The sequence below is a fragment of the Panthera pardus genome, unplaced genomic scaffold, assembly GCF_024362965.1.
Source record: "Panthera pardus isolate Hobbes unplaced genomic scaffold, ASM2436296v1 HiC_scaffold_24, whole genome shotgun sequence".
NCBI classification, from domain to species: domain Eukaryota; kingdom Metazoa; phylum Chordata; class Mammalia; order Carnivora; family Felidae; genus Panthera; species Panthera pardus.
In genome coordinates, this window is record NW_026526810.1 from 47,490,874 (window position 1) to 47,509,533 (window position 18,660).

Below are 18,660 nucleotides of genomic sequence, written 5' to 3' on the forward strand. Positions count from 1 at the left end.
ATGGATACTTAAGTTTTTTCCATGTTTTAGCTATTGTGAATAACACTGTTATGAATATGGATATACCAATACCTGTTCAAGTCCCTGCTTTAAGTTCTTTTGGGTGTATAACAAGAAGTAGAATGCTAGGTCATATGGTAATTTTATTTTTAATTTTTTGAGGAACTGGGAACTGCCATACTGTTTTCCAAAGCAATTGTACTCTTGTACATTCCTACCAATAGTGCACAAGGATTTCAATTTCTCCACATTCTAACACTTGTTATTTTCTGTTATTGTTGTTGTTTACTAGTTATAGGTTTATCTAGATTTTCTATTTCTCCATGATTGAGTCTTAATTGCTTTAATGTTTCTAGGAATTTGTCCATTTCATCTAGGGAATCCACTTTGTTGATATGCAGTTGTTCATAATTCTCTCTTATAATCCTTTTTGTTTCTATTGAATTGGTAGTTGCATCCCCACCCCACTTTTGCTCCTGATTTTAGTGATGTGAGTCTTCTTTCTTTTTTTCTTAGCCCATATATATAAAAGGTTGGTCAATTTTGTTGAACTTTTTGAAGAACTAACTTTTGGTTTCATTGATTTTCTCTATTTTCTAGTCTCTGTGCCATTGATCTCTGCTCTAATCTTTATTATTTCCTTCCTTCTGCTAACTTTGGGTTTAATTTGTTCTTTTTTTGAATTCCTTAAGTTGTAAAGTTAGGTTCTTGATTTGGCATCTTCTTTTTTAATGTAAGTGTTTATAGTTATATATTACGCTCCCCCAAAGCATCACTCTCACTGTGTCCCATATATTTGATATGAATGTTTTTTGTACTTTTATAAATTATCACAAAAAAATCCAGCAACTTTTTCTTTTTTTTAGACTTCTGGTTTTCAAAAGGACTGGGGAGTTCAGCTAGCCCAAACTCTCACAGGAATTCCTTTTATATAAAGCAGGCCCTACTCCCAACACTTGGGGAGAAGGGAATATATGAGAAAAGTTCTGAGGGCTCAGATTTCACTGCTTACTAAAGAATTTGCTGCATTCCAATTTTTTTAATGTTTTCATCAAAATAAAGCATTCCGGGGCGCCTGGGTGGCTCAGTCGGTTAAGCGTCCGACTTCAGCTCAGGTCACGATCTCGCGGTCCGTGAGTTCGAGCCCCGCGTTGGGCTCTGGGCTGATGGCTCAGAGCCTGGAGCCTGCTTCCGATTCTGTGTCTCCCTCTCTCTCTGCCCCTCCCCCGTTCATGCTCTGTCTCTCTCTGTCTCAAAAATAAATAAACGTTAAAAAAAATTAAAAAAAAAATAAAGCATTCCATCTCATTTGACTTGTGTAAAGTATAATAGGAAGAGTGTGTGTTTTGACCTATTTTTAACACTTAAAAAATTAATATTCTCCTGTAACAAAATCCTTAACTCTGAGTATTGTTTTGCTATTTTTAAAGCCTCCAGTTAAGTTCCTATCAACAGTTCTTGGCAAAAGTAATCTTCAGTTTTCGGGAATGAATATTAAACTGACCATCTCAACATGCAGCCTCACGTTGATGAATATTGACAACCAACAGGTAAGATCATGAATGTCATTTATAGCTTAACGTATCATCTATTTTTCTAGAAGAACCTGGGCATGATAAAGAAAATAAAGTTTCAGACAAAGTGTGCTTAAAATTTAGTTAAGGCACAAGGGGAAAAAATCTGCCAAGGATTTGTGAATAACAATAATTAGAACAACAGTATTACAAACTCATCACTGCATTTAACTGCTTGCATACTTGCCTCAACTTAATTGGCTTTGTAATAGGAACTAAGGTGCAAATAACTGGTAAATACCATTTGGCAACTCATATTCTTGAGTCAGTTATTACTCTCCACCCGTGCTCCCCAAAGGGAAAGCAATTCCATTATCAGAACTAACAGACTGTGTGTTGGATGGGGGTGCAAATGAAGGACAGAGGGGAAGGGTGATGTTAGGGTTAATATTCTAGCTAACTGAAATTTAAGCATAAAACATTTTCTTCCAACTCTTAAGCTTGAAGTGCTTTGTAAAATATTATTACATAAACACAGTTTCTTCTTCTTTGATGATGTGTGATGCCATGGTGTGCCTGAGTTCTCATTGTGAACCTTATTTCTCAAAGAACAGCATTGCTGAAGCAAATATAAAAGATATACAGGCATTGGGCTAAATGTGTTCCTTAAACTAGGGTACTCTTGACTTGCTTTTTATGTTTTAAACTAAATTCCTCATATCAGATTATTTATGGGTGTTAGAGTCTAATTTTTCTTGGTTTAATATGTAGTGATTCGAGGTTCTTAGTATTTAAGGTTTTACTGTATGGAATACTGTTGAACAGGGACTCATGGAAGGTTTAATGTGTAGTTGGCTCTCAGGCTTTGAGGTTACATATAGGTTGAAATCATGGCTTCGCCACTAATGAGCAAGTTATGCTACCACTCAATTTTCTTCCTTAGTGAAATGAGATTATAGTACCTATTCATAGTTTCTGAGCGGATGGATTTAGCAATAGTATATGTGTCACTGGATTATATACAGGATTAAGTAAAACCATTGATGTAAATCACTTAGCACAGAGCCAGTCACCCAGTACCTATTATTATTTACTCAAACATTTTTCCTATTTCCTTGAGACATTTTCATAAAGTCAGTACTTAGCAGGGAAAGCATAAAACATAGAATCATAAAATTTTCAGTAACATGCATGTATAGTTAAATACATTTTTTTCTCCAATGTTTTTGCCAAAAACTTGCAGTTTTGAGGTCTGCTTTATTTTCTAAATTCAAAAGCAGAATAAAATACATTGCTTGCACAGTAGTATAAACCACCACAGAAGAAAATACTTAATATAAAATAGTTCAAAATAGATTTCTGTCTCGTTGGGCCCTGATTGGTTATCTAAGAGAGGTGATACCATTGGTATAACGAGAGCAGAACATTTGAGGCTGTACTTGGAAGATGCAACAAATCTAGGTGGAAGGTGAAGCAATCGTTCAGTCTTTCGGATGTTTTTCCCTCAAGATACTTGTAGATGTAAATTTTAGTTTTAGTTTTCACCCATGTGTGTGGTACCAGGGGTGCTTAATGCCTTTAGGTATGAGATCTCATTGAGTATAGAAGCACTTGAATTATCTCAGAATTTTGTAGGGGAGGAAGAGTAAGCAAATCTACAGCCATCCTGGTGACAGCCTTCTGTGCAGAACCTAATGAGCATTAAAAAAAAAAAATTCTATGGGGTGACTGAGGAATTAGGAATTTAGGAAGAATAGGGCTGTGGTGTGTGGTAGGTGGCTTAGTTTATTCTCATTTCTTTCTCTCTTTTACTACCCTTTTCCAGGCTACTGTAATTGGAAGGGGTATTGTCACATGCCCATAATCTTTCTGGCGGAATAGAAGTAGGGACAGGGCGCATGGGTGGCTTCCACTACCAGCAGTTACAGCAATGAGTGCCTCTGGAAGTGGGACATCTTTTCTGCACTGGTAGCAGGGAATGGGGTGGTGCTGAGCCCACTGCTGGAGTGGGGACTAAAGTTAGGATCTCATTGACCTTAGACCCAGGTCCTGATTTTTAAAAATAATTTTGAACTATTCTGCAGGCCTGGAGGAAACGGCCCCTTCATTCCTCCCTTGGTGGAGGGAGGGCATATAAAAAAAAGATGTGCCACTATAGATGCTTCAACTCAAGCTTTATAAATCCCATTAATAGGGCAACTAAACTGTTCAAGGGAGAAGGCAACAGAGAAGTGACCTTATAGATGTAGCAGGAGAAAATGATTAACTCAATCTTCCTTAAAGAAAGTTACCCTTTGAAGTTTTAAGATAAATACCAAGAAATACTAATGTCTCCCTTCCCCTCCCCCCAACTCCTAAGATATACTTTGGACTGAAAACATAAACAAGTTAAAGTTGATAGGTACATTCATAGATGGCAGAGCATTTATGGGTAGGATGGTTCACATTCATCTTCAGCCACTGAGAACAACTTCAAGAATATAACCATTCACTCCCAGAAAATGTCTTAAAGAACCTCAGAGGCAGAAAACAAAATTATATTAAACACATAATGCTTGCGATTTTTAAAACTTGCCATATTTGGGGATGGGAAATACATTTTGGAAAAGCAAGTTCTAGGGAGTTTTTCTATATTCCTTGTTTTAAAAATTCAAGCAACAGACTTCCTTGATATACTTCAATATGTTAAGGATGTAAGCAAAATATCTGACTAGCTTCCACTCCCACTATTCTTTAGTCATTTCTACATTCCTACCACCAACTCTAACAGCTAGTGAAATTTTACTAAGAGTAATAAAGAGATAAAGAAGGTAAAACAGGCAGAAAATGGAGATATCCTTTAGTCTCCATGAGGAGAGGGAACTTCAAATATAGGGAGGCCAGGCAGACAATGCTAACTGTGCAGGTACAAGAAAAACAGTGGTGCAAGCATAATGATATATGGTGAGTGCCACTTGGCCTCCATGTTGGGGAGACGATACTGGGAAACATGGCAACAGAATATCTTCCGATTAGAATGGGGAGTTGGATGCTTTATCCCACATAACTATTGGTCAAGGGCTACCAGATCTTCAACTTTTGGGGGGAAAAAAGATGGAAATCTTAGGAGTTTTGTTGCTCTATCAGGATTATGAGATGTTGGTCTTTAATGAAGAATTGCAATTTTAAGCATGAGCCAAACACAGTAAGTCTGTGTCCTTAGGCCAGCCAAATGCGACAGTCTGATCTAAGCAAACATTTATAATGTAACACTATATAATAATATATGGATAGATCCAGAAAACTCCCCCCCAAATCACCCTATATACTCATAAGCTTTTTAAAGTTCTCTCTACCCATTCCACATCCCCACCCACTCCCCTGTTCGCAAAATCAGGACCAGAATCGCTATAGAACTCCTTTTTTAGTTCCCCTTTAGCCAAGATTTGAACCAGCTAGGCTGTTTCCAGTACGTGTTAACGCTTAAAAGACGTAAAAAGTGATTTTACACTTCTAAAAGGGGTTTCTTTAGTAAATACAAACAAGTACTAATTTCAGTGCTCTCAGATTACTGCCTGTTTTTCCAAGACCAAGGAACCAACCATCAGAAGTCAGTTGTGTAGTCCAGGTCTTTATCCTGTAAATGAGCCTTCAGGTCCAACAGGTAGCAGTTTTCTTTTCCTTCTTCTTGCTCCCTCCTTAGTCTCAGAGAGGAACCTAATCACAGATTTCCTAATCACACTTCCTGGTATGAAGACCAGTTTTTGATTTCCTGACATCTTTATCTGGAGGTAAATGCAATTGGTCAGTGCTCCTTATGTACTGGCATCCTTCGCCCCCCCCCCCCATCAAATTCAGTTAATTCACATCATACAAGCAATTATCTATCCAGATGCATCTAACTGCAGCTACAAGCCTTTTGAAAACGTAATGAAAGTGAGTCATGAGAGAGGCAGATGAAGAGGGTTAAGTGCTAACATCTCACCTCCTGTTTGTTTCCCCATGTATCTATCTGTCCTTCTCCTCACTAAGCCTAGTGTTTATAACCCTCAGTCCATTTTTTTTTTTACAGAAAAGAACCCACTCCCTAAAAGGTGACTATAACATAAATAAGGTTGAGTTGTGCTGTTGTATTGGATGTGTCCTTTACTGCCATGTCTTATTGATCTTAAGACCTACTGATGTACTGTTTATTGGGCACAACTGACACAATTTTTAGTCTTATGCAACTTCAGAACCTCAATAACCACAGCAGTATGTTCGTTAATACGACAGGTTTTCTCAGGCTAGCAAATTCTGTTATAGGAATTTACAAAGTTTAATATCCACAAATTAACTTATAAGTCAGGTATTTGAAGCTGGAACACTTTCTCATATAGTGGTTAAATTTAAATCATAAAGTGGTTTCGGTAATAAAATAAAATAGCATAATACGATAAAAAGTAGGATTTCAATAAAGTATGTGAACAATACTATTGGCCAAACAAACAAAATACACAGAACAAGAAATTTTATTATCTCGAATGCTGGTGCATAACCAATAACAAGCTTCATTAGAGGAGGAGACAGAGGGAAACTTCAGATACTGATGAGGATTTCTGGGCAGGTTTAAAACCTTTAAAGATTGAGGGTATAATTGTTCAGTCTTTTTTTAGATGCAGGGCTTTCCTTTTACTTGACATGTTCCCTTTGACAGTTCTTATGTTATGAAGTTCAACCAAAGTCTTTCACCTGTAAAGTTAAATGAAAAACAGAGAGCGAGTAAAACAATTTCTCTAGTATAAGAGTGTTAGAAATAGTTTTGTTTTCTTTGTTCTTTCACGTATTTTTTAATATCTAAATTTGAAATTTTACTATGGATATTTTTGAGTTTTAAAAATGGTTAAGACAATAAATTTTCTGGAATTATGGATCATACTAGCTTTATAAATCATCGAGATACATGTACAATCAAAATTTCAGATGCTCTTGAAAACACATTTTGAGATATAGCACACCTGATACATATTTCTTTTTGGGTTTGCTTATCCTTTTCGGATACTGAAGAACACCCAATTTATTTTACACTAAAAAAAATGTAGCCTTTGATAATTGGCTTGGATAGACCATAAAGTGGAATCTTTAGAGTTCTCTCAGTGGGTTTTCAGTCCAAATAACTCAGACATCTTGTGTCCTAAACTGGATGTATTAGTTACTTTTTCTCATGTAATTAATATCATTGGGCTCTTGTATTGGCAGTTTGTCTTGACATTAACTTACTCTCGCAAAACCATCCCTTACAGTGAAATATGAAAGATATTTTCCCCAATGCAAGGAAAATAATCTGGATCAATAACAAAGTCAAAGCCACAGGTGTTTCAGGAAGGTTCTTGAAAACAGATTTCCACAGTCCTAAAATGCCTTTTCTTCTTTAACAATTTTTTCTTTTTCATAACTGTGCAGTCACTGCCCTATTCTATTCTGCAAAACAACGACAAAAATCTTTTTTTGAAGATTAAGTTTTTCATTGGCACTGTACTATCTGGAATGAACCCAAAAGGCAGTGGAATGTTGGGTCTCTCCTCAACTTTTCCTCCTCTTTTAACAGCATTTAATTACTCTCTATCAATAATCTCATCACAGCCGAGTTCTTCGGTCAGACGATTGACAACCATAAGTGAAAAAAGCTCTTCGATAAAAGCCAACTGATCAAACGGGGTCTTCTCATAATGCATTTGAAACCCGCCATCCAGGGCTGCTTCCCTTGCTCTGGATGTTCTCAGAAACATCTTGTTGGCTTCTTCAAGGGCCGCTGATACTCTGTAGCCCGCACCACTCAGCTGCTCCTCTTCCGGATAATCGTAGTCGTCCTCCCAGTCATCAAATTCCTCGCCCTCGTCCTCGCTCTCGAAGTCAGGGCCCGCGATCAGGCCTGGCTGCTCCCCAGGGCTGGGCCGGTTAGCAAGGCCTCGTTCCCCCTGCGGCTCCGCCATTGGCTGGGCCGCCTCCTCCTCCATTGGGCCTTCCTCCTCGAGCTGTGGCTGGGCCCCGTTGCGGGAGGCGTTCGGGGATGGCTCCCGGCTCCCGCTGCCTACCTCCATCTGCGGAAGGTCACCCTCGCCAAGCATCACATCCATCTGCAGGTCATTGCTCTCTTCATACAGCTCGGACAGCTCGTTCATTTCCGACATTGTACAAGCTGCTCAACCTCTCGAAAGGTGTTTTTGCAAGATCGGAGCTACGCGGCCGAGGGGTTGTGCGCGTGCGCAAACGCCGTGCGCCTGCGTGACCCTGTGCGTGTGCGCGACCCCCAAACACCGCCTCCCGTTTGGCGTCCCCCTCGCGGGGGAGGTCCCCGCTCTTCGGAACCGTGGTGTAGGTTTCGGTCCTTTGGAACTCCGTTAGTAGACTCTACGTTTAGCGAGTTACGTAATCTCCGCTTTCCCTAACTGTTCTGCGCATTATGATGCTGTAAACTTGAAAATCCGTAACGTGGCTTCTGTAACTATGCTTAGTGCTCTTCCTCCCCCTTCGCCCTTCGGTTCTCTCCTGCTCCTTTTCCTCCCGCCCCAGGCAATAGCATCTGCTCCAACTACCTTTGGTCTCTGCGCTCATGACTTCTAAATCCCCACCTCCAAATCACAGTGTTCTCAACATACTGACAACTGATCCATTCATTCAGCCCTTCTGCTTTCCCCATTAAAAAAAAAAAAAAAGTTAAATTCGCAAATAAGCATATTATCTATCTTTTTAAAAAGATAGTATACTGAAGAAGGACTTGGTTCCATTTATTTTCGCAGGAGGTTAACTTTCCACCATAATCAGTTTGGTGTGTATTCTTTAAATTCTTTTCCTCTGCATTTATATGGACCTTTATGTCCTCGTGGAAAAATCTTGTGTGTGTATGGGGTTTTTTGTGTTTTTTTTTTTTTTTGCAAGTCTTACCTAACTCTTCAAGCTACAAAAAGCACCTCAGCAATGACTTGAAGATTTAGCTTTGTTAGTATACATAGATGAGTCTTTTTTTCCGTAGCATTCCGTTTGTATAGCTATTCTATAGTTGACCTAACCATACACAAGTAATTTCCGATTTTTTGATATAAACTATGGGTAATGTTTCTATGTGCCAATGTTTCTACAGAATAAATAACCTAGGAGTGGAAAGGCGGAATTGTAGAGCATGCATACTTTAGTTTTAATACATACTGTCAAACTGCTCTCCAAGATTGCTGTACAGATTTCAGCTCTCATCAGCAGTGTTTGAGAATATCCTTGCCACACACTGTTTTGTTGAGCAATTTTATCAGTTTAATGATACCTTGTTTTATTTTCCATAGCCTTGATTTCTTAGAGATTATTTTTCAACATGTTTATTGAACATTTGTGTTACTTATGAAAATTAACTGGCCTTATTTTTGGTTTATTTTTTTTTTCTTACTGATTTGTAGGAATTTCTTATAAACTATATGAATACTTTGTTTTACATGTTGCAAATACATTCTCCTTCCCTGTTGTTATTTGTCCGGTTTCAGGTGTCTCTTCTCCTATAAAAGTTTTAAAATGAGTTTTCATGTAAACCCTTCAAATTGAAGGTTTTTTTTTTTCCTGTATATCTTTTTTTTTTTTATTAAGTTGGATTTTCCTATTTCAAAGATCACAAGCATGATCTTTTATTTTTCTTCAATGTTTGCATACATTTTGTTAAAATTTTTTTTAATGTTTATTTTTGAGAGAGAGAGAGAAAGACAGAGACAGCGTGTGAGCAGGGGAGTTGCAGAGAGAGAGGGAGACACAGAATCTGAAGCAGGCTCCGGGCTGTGAGCTGTCAGTACAGAGCCAAATGCGGGGCTCAAACCCACAAATTGTGAGATCATGACCTGAGATGAAGTCAGAGGCTTAACGGACTGATAAACCCAGGCACCCATGCATAGGTTTTTTGTGGATAAAACATTTATTTATCTAAGTACGATAAGCACAGGATTCATTTATATATTTTTTTACACATATACAGCTAATTCAGCCAACTTCACTGATTTAATCACTGTCCTTTGTTGGTTGTTTGGTGCCACATTTATCATAGATTAAAAGAAAACAAATGTGTGAGTTTGTTTTAGACTTTGTATTCAAACGAATTTCTACAGTGTTACAATATATGTCTTGCTGATAAGAAAAATCTTGTGTCTTTGTTCTTTAAAAGATTGCCTTAACTCTTCTTGCACATTTGTTCTTCCATGTGAATTTTGGAAGTAGCTTGAAAAGTTACCCGAATAATATAGGTGGAATTTTTATTTGAGTTGCATGGAATTTACAGATTAATTTGGGGGAGAATTGACATTTTTACAATATTGTCTTCTCATCCATAAAAGTAATATATATCTTTCTGCTTGTTTGTGTCTTATTTATACCCTTCAGTGAAGTTTTCCAAAAAGGCTTATGTGATTCTTACTATTTTATACTCAGGTACTATCATAAAATGTACCCCTTACTCCAATACAGTGTCTAGTTGGCTATTGCTGGTATGTGGGAAAGACATTGATGTTTGTATATTGATTTATTTTTAGTAATCACTTTTAGCTGAAATCTAAACACAGAAAACACAAATACAGAAAAGTGCACAAATCTTAAGTGCGCAGCTTGGTTATCACAAAATGGACATATTTGTGTAACTGTTACCCAGATCGAGAAACACGATTTTCAGGATTCCAGAAAACCATTTGCTTTCTCTTTCTTTGCCCTACGAGCACCACCGTTCTGATTTCAAACAGAATAAAATATTTTTGCCTGTTTTTTGAACTTTATATAAATTAAACCATGTAGTATATATTCTTTGTGTGTGTGTGGCTTCTTTTACCCAAGAAATTTGTTTTGTGTGTGTGTGTGTGTTTGCTACATAGTAGTCCATTGTTTAAATATCACAGTGATCATCATTGGGATTGATTCCAGTTTGGACCTATTACAAACAGGGCAGTAATTATCTTTCTTGGGAAGGTTTTTGGTGCTTGTATTTACGCAATTCTGTGGATCTACATCTAAGAATAGAATTGCTGGCTATCTTATATAAGAGTATCTTATACTCTTGTATACATTATGTTAAACATTTCTCAAGACAGGCTTAGCCAATTGGTGCACAGTTGGTATTTTAATGAACCTTCAAAGCAGTATGACAAATACTTCTCTGTCAGTTGGTCATTACTCTGTGATTTCCAAATAAGCAAGCCTAAAATCTCAAGAGGCAAAATCTCAAAAGAGGTGGTCTTCTCAGCTAACTAATGCAGTTCACTTGGATAGTCTACATCATATTGAAATTCTTAATGTTAGTGCTTTAGTGTGCTTTTGGTGATGAATGACTGAAACCCAATTCAAACCAACATATATAAAATTAAATAAATAAAATAGAAAAAATGCATAAAAACTAAAGAGAGGGGGGAAATGTATTGGTTGAAGTGATGAAACAAATATTACCACCAGATTTTTTTTTTTTTTTTTAACTCTCAGCTCTGATACTCTCCAGAGGGAAAACTTTGTTTTTCCATCAGGCTTTTCCCACATGGCAGCAAAAGATGAATCCCAGAAGCTTTGGACTTAAACTAATGGCATGGTCCTTAATGGCAGAGAAAGATGCATTCTTTCCTATTATCTGTCTCAGTTCCTCCCCATGATATTGATTGGCTCTGCTGTATCCAGAGGAATGGTGTTTTCTGATGGCCTAGGCCTGGATCCTGTGTCCAGCCATAAGGAAGGGGCTGGTGAGACGGGCTTGTCAAACCTACTTGAACCTTATGAGATTATTATAGAATGTGGATAGGTAATTTCCAAAGGGATGCTGAACAGGCAAAGACAAAACATACAAATGTACGACCATTACTGTTAGATTGTATGTAACTAGGCATTTAACTTGTAGCATCATACATGTTTAATTTGTTTATGTTTTACAGATTATTGCAAATCATCATATGCAGTCTATTTCATTTGCCTCTGGAGGGGATCCTGTAAGTATAGATTTATAAAAGTCCTTTTTATAAGAGTTAAAAGAACTTCCATGTAAAGCATGTTAGCCATTACATGTCTTTTCCAGTGTTTTATTACAATTTGTGAATAGCTATGTGCATTCAAAAATTTGACTTTGGTAAAATAGTTTCCATTACTTATTTTTAAAATGTTTGGATTAGCAAATGAGCTAATAATTTTCCATTGTGTTGTTAGTCATGGAGTTATCATCCGAGACTGTTCTTGTAGGTAACATCTAAGTCATGGAAATCAAGGATGTCATACATGTGTTACCAGTCCTCCCTCAGCACTCTTCTTCACACAGAGTTCCAGGCAGCTCCTATTAGGCAGTTGGACTTGGAAATAGGGGAAGCCTGTTTGCCACTCTGGCTGCCAACTGAGGCAACTATGTCCAATCTAAAGTGAGCAGCCAGGTTTGCAGAAATTCACAGAGGGAACACACAGCTGGTGGGAGAGAACTGCAGTTCCTTCCTCCCTAGAGGCCACGTGGTGCTCGTTTCCCACGAATTGTGTGAGACGGAGCAAGTGCTCTGTCTCCAAGCCTTCTTTACAGAGTGGAGGGTCATTCCCTGACTCCCTACCACATCACTTCTGAACCGGAGTGGAAGAAGAGAGGCATTGAAGTTAGGAAGCCTGAGACTGACCAAGAAACAAATCTGTTTGAACTGAGGGGTTAGAAGGAAGATTTTGCTGCTTCATGATATTATGACATTTTTCTCCTACCTGCAAACATCCAGAAGCTAGAAGAGGACTGAGTCTGACTTTTAGAATGATTGAACATCAGTAAGGTCAAGAAAATATATCGGGAGCACATGCAGATTTTGTTCTTACTGCCAATGTATTGCCTTCTGTTCTGCTGAGCATTTATTATTAAAGATTGTATCCTTCAGAAATGCGGCAGTAAAATCCAGTGTAACGGCTGATTTTTTTCTAGCCACCACACTTAGTTTCTCACTTCCAATTGAGGAATAAAATGTAGGACCATAAACGATAGGACATACAACTCAGAAATCCAGGAGAGGTATGGAATGGTAGTAAAAACTAAATCTGGCAGCTGATGTCACTGCAGAGTTTTGACCTCTATGCTAAATATTCAAAAGGAAAAATTATTGTCTATCCTAAAAGGAAATAAAGTTCCAAAGCTACTCTGTTGTAATCGTTGCTTCCTTTACTGGCATCTAAAGTATTTAAGCAACTTTCTTCACTTGGTTGTTGGTATAACCTTTTAGTGTGTGAAATATATAATTAAATGCTATTCACATTACCCTATTCTTAAAAATATTTCAATAATTACTTGTCTTCACACTGGCTACCTGTGATTCAAAATATTTAAGCACGTCAAACCTAGACACCCTGTCTTCAGAACCTGTCTGAAGCATACGGAAGAAAAGCAGTATTTATAGTAGGACTTCAGATCATTGGGATTTTTTTTTCTTTTATTAATGGATACTTAATTTTCCCCTTAGGCCTCTCTACTTCCTCACCTTTCCGCTTTGGGCATAGTTATTTCCAAATGAATATATTAGTTCCATGGTGCTATTTAATTAATATGTAAACCAGATTTTAAGAACTCTACCTCATCCTCAAGAGATTCCGTGGATGGCTAATTATGGATTCATTAGCAAACAGGGGGTATGCAAAAAGCCTAGCACTTAGCTGCAGTGTGAGCCTGGTACTGAATCTGAACTCCCATCCACCAAGCCTTGTAATTTTGCCTCAACGGTGACAACCAGGGACTTGTTTGGTACAGAGAGGGCTGGCTGAATCCAGCCTGAAGAGGCCAGCATTGTCTCTTTTATTCCTAACCCATTATAGCTCAGTCATCCACGAAGGAGCTCAAATACTTTCCTTAAGTTATTTAAAGTAATGAGTTGTATAAGTGAAGTGTTAAAAATATTTACAGACATTTGCTCTAAATTTCCCTTTCAAGTTTCAAGAGTTGTTGTCATGTTCACATTGGCACTCAGATCCTCGTTTACCCTAGGCATGCCCTGCATGACGTCTATCCTAGTTGTCCCAGTCCTAATAGATTGTCTTCATGTGCCTTTAGTTCTTTAGTACTTTCAACCCACCAAAGTACTGCCCAGAAACAAACGGTAAAGAATTCCTAGCCGCTGTGGGGAAGTTTGTACCTACTGATTTGAGTGGGGCCCCTGTGCTCTCTGAAGCTGGAAAGAAAACCTGCAATTCTATTTAAAATAAAAAACTGGGGCAACCATAAGCATTGGCATTCAAGGTCCCCCAAATGAACTGCCAGGCTTTGGAGTCAGGGAGACTTGACTTATTTAGTCTCTCTTAGCTTCAGGGTTCTCATCTATAAAATGGGGAATGATCACCCTTGCCTCACAGTGTTATGAGAATTCAGCGAATTGATGTGTATAACCTGCTAGTACCATGCCTGGGACCGCGTGATAGGGGATAGCTATCACCACTATTGCCAGCACATGCTCATAGCTTTGTCTGTTAGAAATTTACAACTTCTCAGCTAACTGGGTGCAAGAAGCTAAAAGTCTCCGTGGCCCAAAGTAGTACCCTTCTTTCCACCAGATTTCCTCCAGAGTTTAAAAAAAGATTAGCTGTTCTTGGAGTGCCTGGGTGGCTCAGTCGGTTAAGCATCTGATTTTCAGCTCAGGTCATGATGTCATGGTTCGTGGGTTCAAGACCTGCATTGGGCTCTTTGCTGACGGCTCAGAGCCTGGAGCCTGCTTCAGCTTCTGTGTCTCCCTCCCTCTCTCTCTGCCCCTCCCCTGCTGGTGCTCTGTCTCTCTGTCTCTCAAAAATAAATAAACACTTCAAAAAATGAAAACAGTTAAAGATAAGCTATCCTTCCTTCCCTCTTGACCTTTGCTCACCCTCACCTTTACTCTTCTCAAAGACAATTGTCTTCCTCCCGTCAGCCCTTAAGACAGTCGTTTGTAATGCTTCTGTATCTAGAAATACTTTCTCTTTTTCAAAAATGCATTACAAGTATGTCACAAATATATTTTTGTATATATTTTTTTACTATTTGTGCTTTACTTTTAACATTCTTAAAATTCTCCCAGATATTTACAGTTACTGATTTTAGAACTGTAAGACTGTTGGAGACGGTTTTGAGGATGAAGTCCCACAACCTCTTTCCCACCATCGAATGCGCCAACCCGTGTTGCTGGCATCATTACCATCCCTTCAGTTTTAAAAATAGCAACCAAGTCCCCAGCAACTGTGACTTTGCCTCTAAATTAATATAAAACAAAGCTCACAGATATGACCTTATTTATTTACAAGATATCTCAAACCTTTTATCTTTTAGCATAAGATAAATTTATTTAGGTGTTTGTTATTTTTTAAAATAACTGAAGACAAGTTACACTGACCCTGAGATCTGCTTCCTGTGTGTTTCACTGTGGGTTATTAAGTGATTGTCCTTGAGGGTATTACAAACGGGCTTTTATTTCCTGCCAGTTGATTGCATCTTCCCTCTGGAGAGTCATGCTTCTAATCTGCAAATGGCATTGTGTGTATTTTTTTCCCTGAGAACCGAGATAACAAAAAGCATCTTTAATTATTAAGATCTTATCATTCATCAGTTTACTGTTTTCAATAAAAGTCAGAATTACCAAGTGGCTTTTTGCTTGTTTTTACAACGTCAGCAACACCTCTTTTTGAAATCCTTAGGGTTTTCATGGGTTCTTGTTTTCAAACATGATTTTTCCTTTCTATATATTGATCAGATAAATGCTTTGTATTTTTGCTTTATTTCTTAACTTGCACTGCACTCGAGCGAGCTAACAACCACAAAAACCAATGTGTCTCTTTAATTATTTTCTGACATACATGGTGTCTGTCTGGACAACTGGGAAATCATGGTGCTGCCTCCCAGTTTATGACTCCTTTGTGACTAGATAACCCCTGGTATTTCAACTTTCAAAACAGGAGAGAGTCATGATCCCTTACTATTTTTTAAGAATATCTGTACCAATATATTCCCTATCTGGATTCCTTTTTATTCTTAGTGAGTAAGTATCACTAACTCTGCCTCTAAATTTTTAATTTTCAACTTCTCTCTCCAAGGGACAGAGAATCAGGACTCCACAATTGCTAAACTACCCAGTGTATATTTATGTTCCCTTTTAGGGTGCTTTCCTTTTCTCTTTAAATAGAAACATTTGTATTTAAGTCCGTACCTCAGTATCATGTCCTAAATGTACTCTTATCTTTCAACAGTACAATCCATTCATTTTAAATGCAATCGTTTTCCCTTTTTTATAGGATACTACAGACTATGTTGCCTACGTAGCTAAAGATCCAGTTAATCAACGAGGTATGGAAAGCAACTTCTAGATTTTCTTAAGAACTGGTATATACCAACTTTAAAATGTAACAAGGAGGTTTTTTTTTCAATATACAGGGTAATGAGGATCACTAGAGTGCTGTATTGGGTTCTAGAAATATTATGTGAATTTGAGTTGGAAATAAATAGCCCAGCTAGCAGAGCAAAGTAGAAAAAATTATGTAGCTGGGATTTAGATCCCGGTCATCTGAGGGACCCTCATACCAAAAGGTTTATTATCTTTTGTATAATCAAAAGAGAAGCTGTTCTGGTTATAATAATAGAAGGAGCTGGCTGCTGCATCCCCAATGGATGAATGAACTACATAGAGACCCAAGCCAGTGAGGTTATTGGCCCACATTAGTCACAGCAAGTGTGTGTGTGTGTGTGTGTGTGTGTGTGTGTGTGTACATGCTCATGCACCACACATGTATGTTGAGCCTGTACCTTTGCTGTTCAAGAGTCTGACATCTCATTTTGAGTGTTTGGCTTCTTCTCATGTTTTGGATCTCAGCTTAAATGTCTCTTCTTCAGAGAGACCTTCTTTGACTGATAGCCCCTCCTATCTCCAATAACATATCCCACCCTTTTGCATCATCATACTTTATTTCTCTTCTTATTAACACTAACCCCACATTTTTGTTATTTTATTTACCATTTGTTGATGTGTTTAATGTCTTTCCTTTCTACTGAAACCTCCATGAGGGCAGGAACCTGTTTACCTTATTCACTGTTGTTTCCAAAGCACTCACCCCAAAGCCAAGCACATAGGTGTTGGAACAAAAATACCTATTTTTGTTGAGTATCTCAGTGAATGAAAGAGTAAGTTGATTGGATTTCTCATCCCAAGATTTAGCAAGTTTGCCTAAAGAAACTCATCTCCCAGTCAAACTTTGGATGAAGGGCTGGAAGTTCCTTAGCTCATTGGACCTCTTTAGACAGACATGGTTATTGTTGCTTCTTATCCCTAACTCTGGGACATTCAGATTCCTTGTAGGGATGAGTCTTAGGTTGCTTCTTCTCCTTGACTAGAACCTATTAGGGTGGCATCCTCTGCCACCCCAGGGATAGAGTTTCTCTCCCCCCCCCCCCCATTTATTAAGTACACACATGGAGTAGCATTTGGAAATTCAAAGAGCTATAAAACAAAGATGGAAATGTACATGGTATGCTGGGGGTGGAGGGCAAATGAATAGATCATATTTACTAGAAAGCAGATTGGGTGCAGAGAAAAAGATTTCTAAAAGGCATCTAGAGGGCTGATAAGTAGGCACTTAATCTTCAAGCAAATGGGTGGAGAATTCTGTTGACAGAGCAGAGCTTCACGAAGATTGATTTGGGAGCAGGATGGATTCAGGAAGAAACATAAGACAGGGAGATCTATTTGGAAGCTATTGTTATAGTAAAAAATGAAATGATAAGGGGCACCTGGGTGGCTCAGTCAGTTAAGCTTCTGACTCTTATTTTGGCTCAGGTCATGATCTCATGGTTTGTGGGATCAACCCCCACCTTGGGCTCTGTGCTAACAGCTTGGAGCCTGCTTGGGATTCTCTGTTTCGTGCTCTCTGTGTCTCTTTCTCTCAAAATAAAGAAAACTTTTAAAAAACGAAATGATGAGGACCAGCTGCTAACACAAGACCTGACATATAGTAGATACTCAGTAAATGCTTGCCAAAAGAATATGGCTTGATGACATGGAAAGGAAGAAACAGGTGACAAGTACTACACAATACTCAGTTGAAACTGACTCATTGTAAACTGTACAATGAAGAATGGATAATCACCAAAGGTGAGTAGGAGAGACAGGAACTAGTGAAGGGGAACAGGGGTGTAAGAATGAAATACAACAAAAGATACCAGCAAAGAGCAACTGCTTTTAGTTAAGCCTGAGTTTCCTGAAAGAGTAACTGCATGCTATTTTGGGCAAGGCCTCTGAACAACAAAGTCTTTTCTCTCAACCTGAAAAGACAGGGTGAGAGAAAGAACAAATAGATCAGGAAATCTAGATGTTTGGTAACTTTACCATCAGTCGCTGAACAGCTCAGACATGTCATTTCTTTTCAGTAAGCAGTGGTGAGGAGTTCTAAGATTCAAGTCAGTCACTTGCTTTCTTCTTTAGGGGAATGGATCTACCTACAAGACAGATGACTTAGAAACACAGAGTAATTTTCTTGGATTACTATGTTAGCATTTCGTCATCCTTATGCCTCCTTTTTCAGTCTCTCATTCCCTTTCTTACTTATCTTGGTTATAGAAACTTCTGTGAGAAGCCACTCTGTTGTCAACATACCCCCTACTTGCACAACCCTGTGGTGTTAAATCTTTTCAACTCACCTCAGCCCCTGGACTTTAATTTCTGCACAGAGGTGCTGACATAATTTTCAAGCCCACAAATAATTATTAATTACATGCTAATATGAAAGGGGCTGAACTAATCATTGTGGAGGAAAACAGTTCCTGGCTAGCCTGGGCTCATCATTTAATGACAGAGAGAAATAGGATGTGCCTAGAGAAGGAGGGGGTCCTGGACAACAGTGTGTGGAACATAGCAGGGGCTCAGTCGAGATTTGTGGATGAAAAAATCCTGTAATGAGAGCTTGGGGCTATGTGTTTGGGTGGTATGTGAGTGTGTGTGGAAGGCTGGGGTTGCAGAGAAGTGAAGGAATAGAAGTAGGGGAGCCGTGGCCGAAGAGATAGGTCAGAAACAGAGTGTAGAGGGCTTTGAGTGCTGGCCAGAAGGCCACTGGGAGCCATTAAAAGATTTTGAGCTTTATAGCCATTATTCTGGCTTCTGCCTTTTTGCTGAAATTGCAAAGTGATAAGTTTTCTGGCATTTGTATCTGTGAAAATGATACTGGAGGACAGAAA

At 38.5% G+C, this 18,660-nt stretch overlaps 2 protein-coding genes across 2 annotated transcripts in view; one reads left to right on the forward strand and one right to left on the reverse strand.

Annotated features, from left to right (window-relative positions):
- The window catches only part of SHC4 (SHC adaptor protein 4), a 130,802-nt gene that overhangs the window by 73,087 nt on the left and 39,055 nt on the right, over positions 1-18,660 (forward strand). Inside the window, exons 4-6 of the mRNA XM_019442170.2 lie at positions 1,431-1,550; positions 11,408-11,461; positions 15,732-15,783. Coding sequence (XP_019297715.2) covers positions 1,431-1,550; positions 11,408-11,461; positions 15,732-15,783 — 226 coding nt within the window. The remainder of the gene's footprint in view (positions 1-1,430; positions 1,551-11,407; positions 11,462-15,731; positions 15,784-18,660) is intronic.
- EID1 (EP300 interacting inhibitor of differentiation 1) lies at positions 5,987-7,744 on the reverse strand. The gene is made up of 2 exons (XM_019442171.2): positions 6,491-7,744; positions 5,987-6,224 (listed from the first exon to the last, which is right to left on the reverse strand). The coding sequence occupies exon 1, from the start codon at positions 7,661-7,663 to the stop codon at positions 7,088-7,090; it is 576 nt and encodes a 191-aa protein (XP_019297716.1). The 5' UTR covers positions 7,664-7,744; the 3' UTR covers positions 5,987-6,224; positions 6,491-7,087.

Bases quoted from the DNA above. Each gene is read 5' to 3' on its own strand.
- EID1 (XM_019442171.2), bottom strand. From the start codon at position 7,663: ATGTCGGAAATGAACGAGCTGTCCGAGCTGTATGAAGAGAGCAATGAC.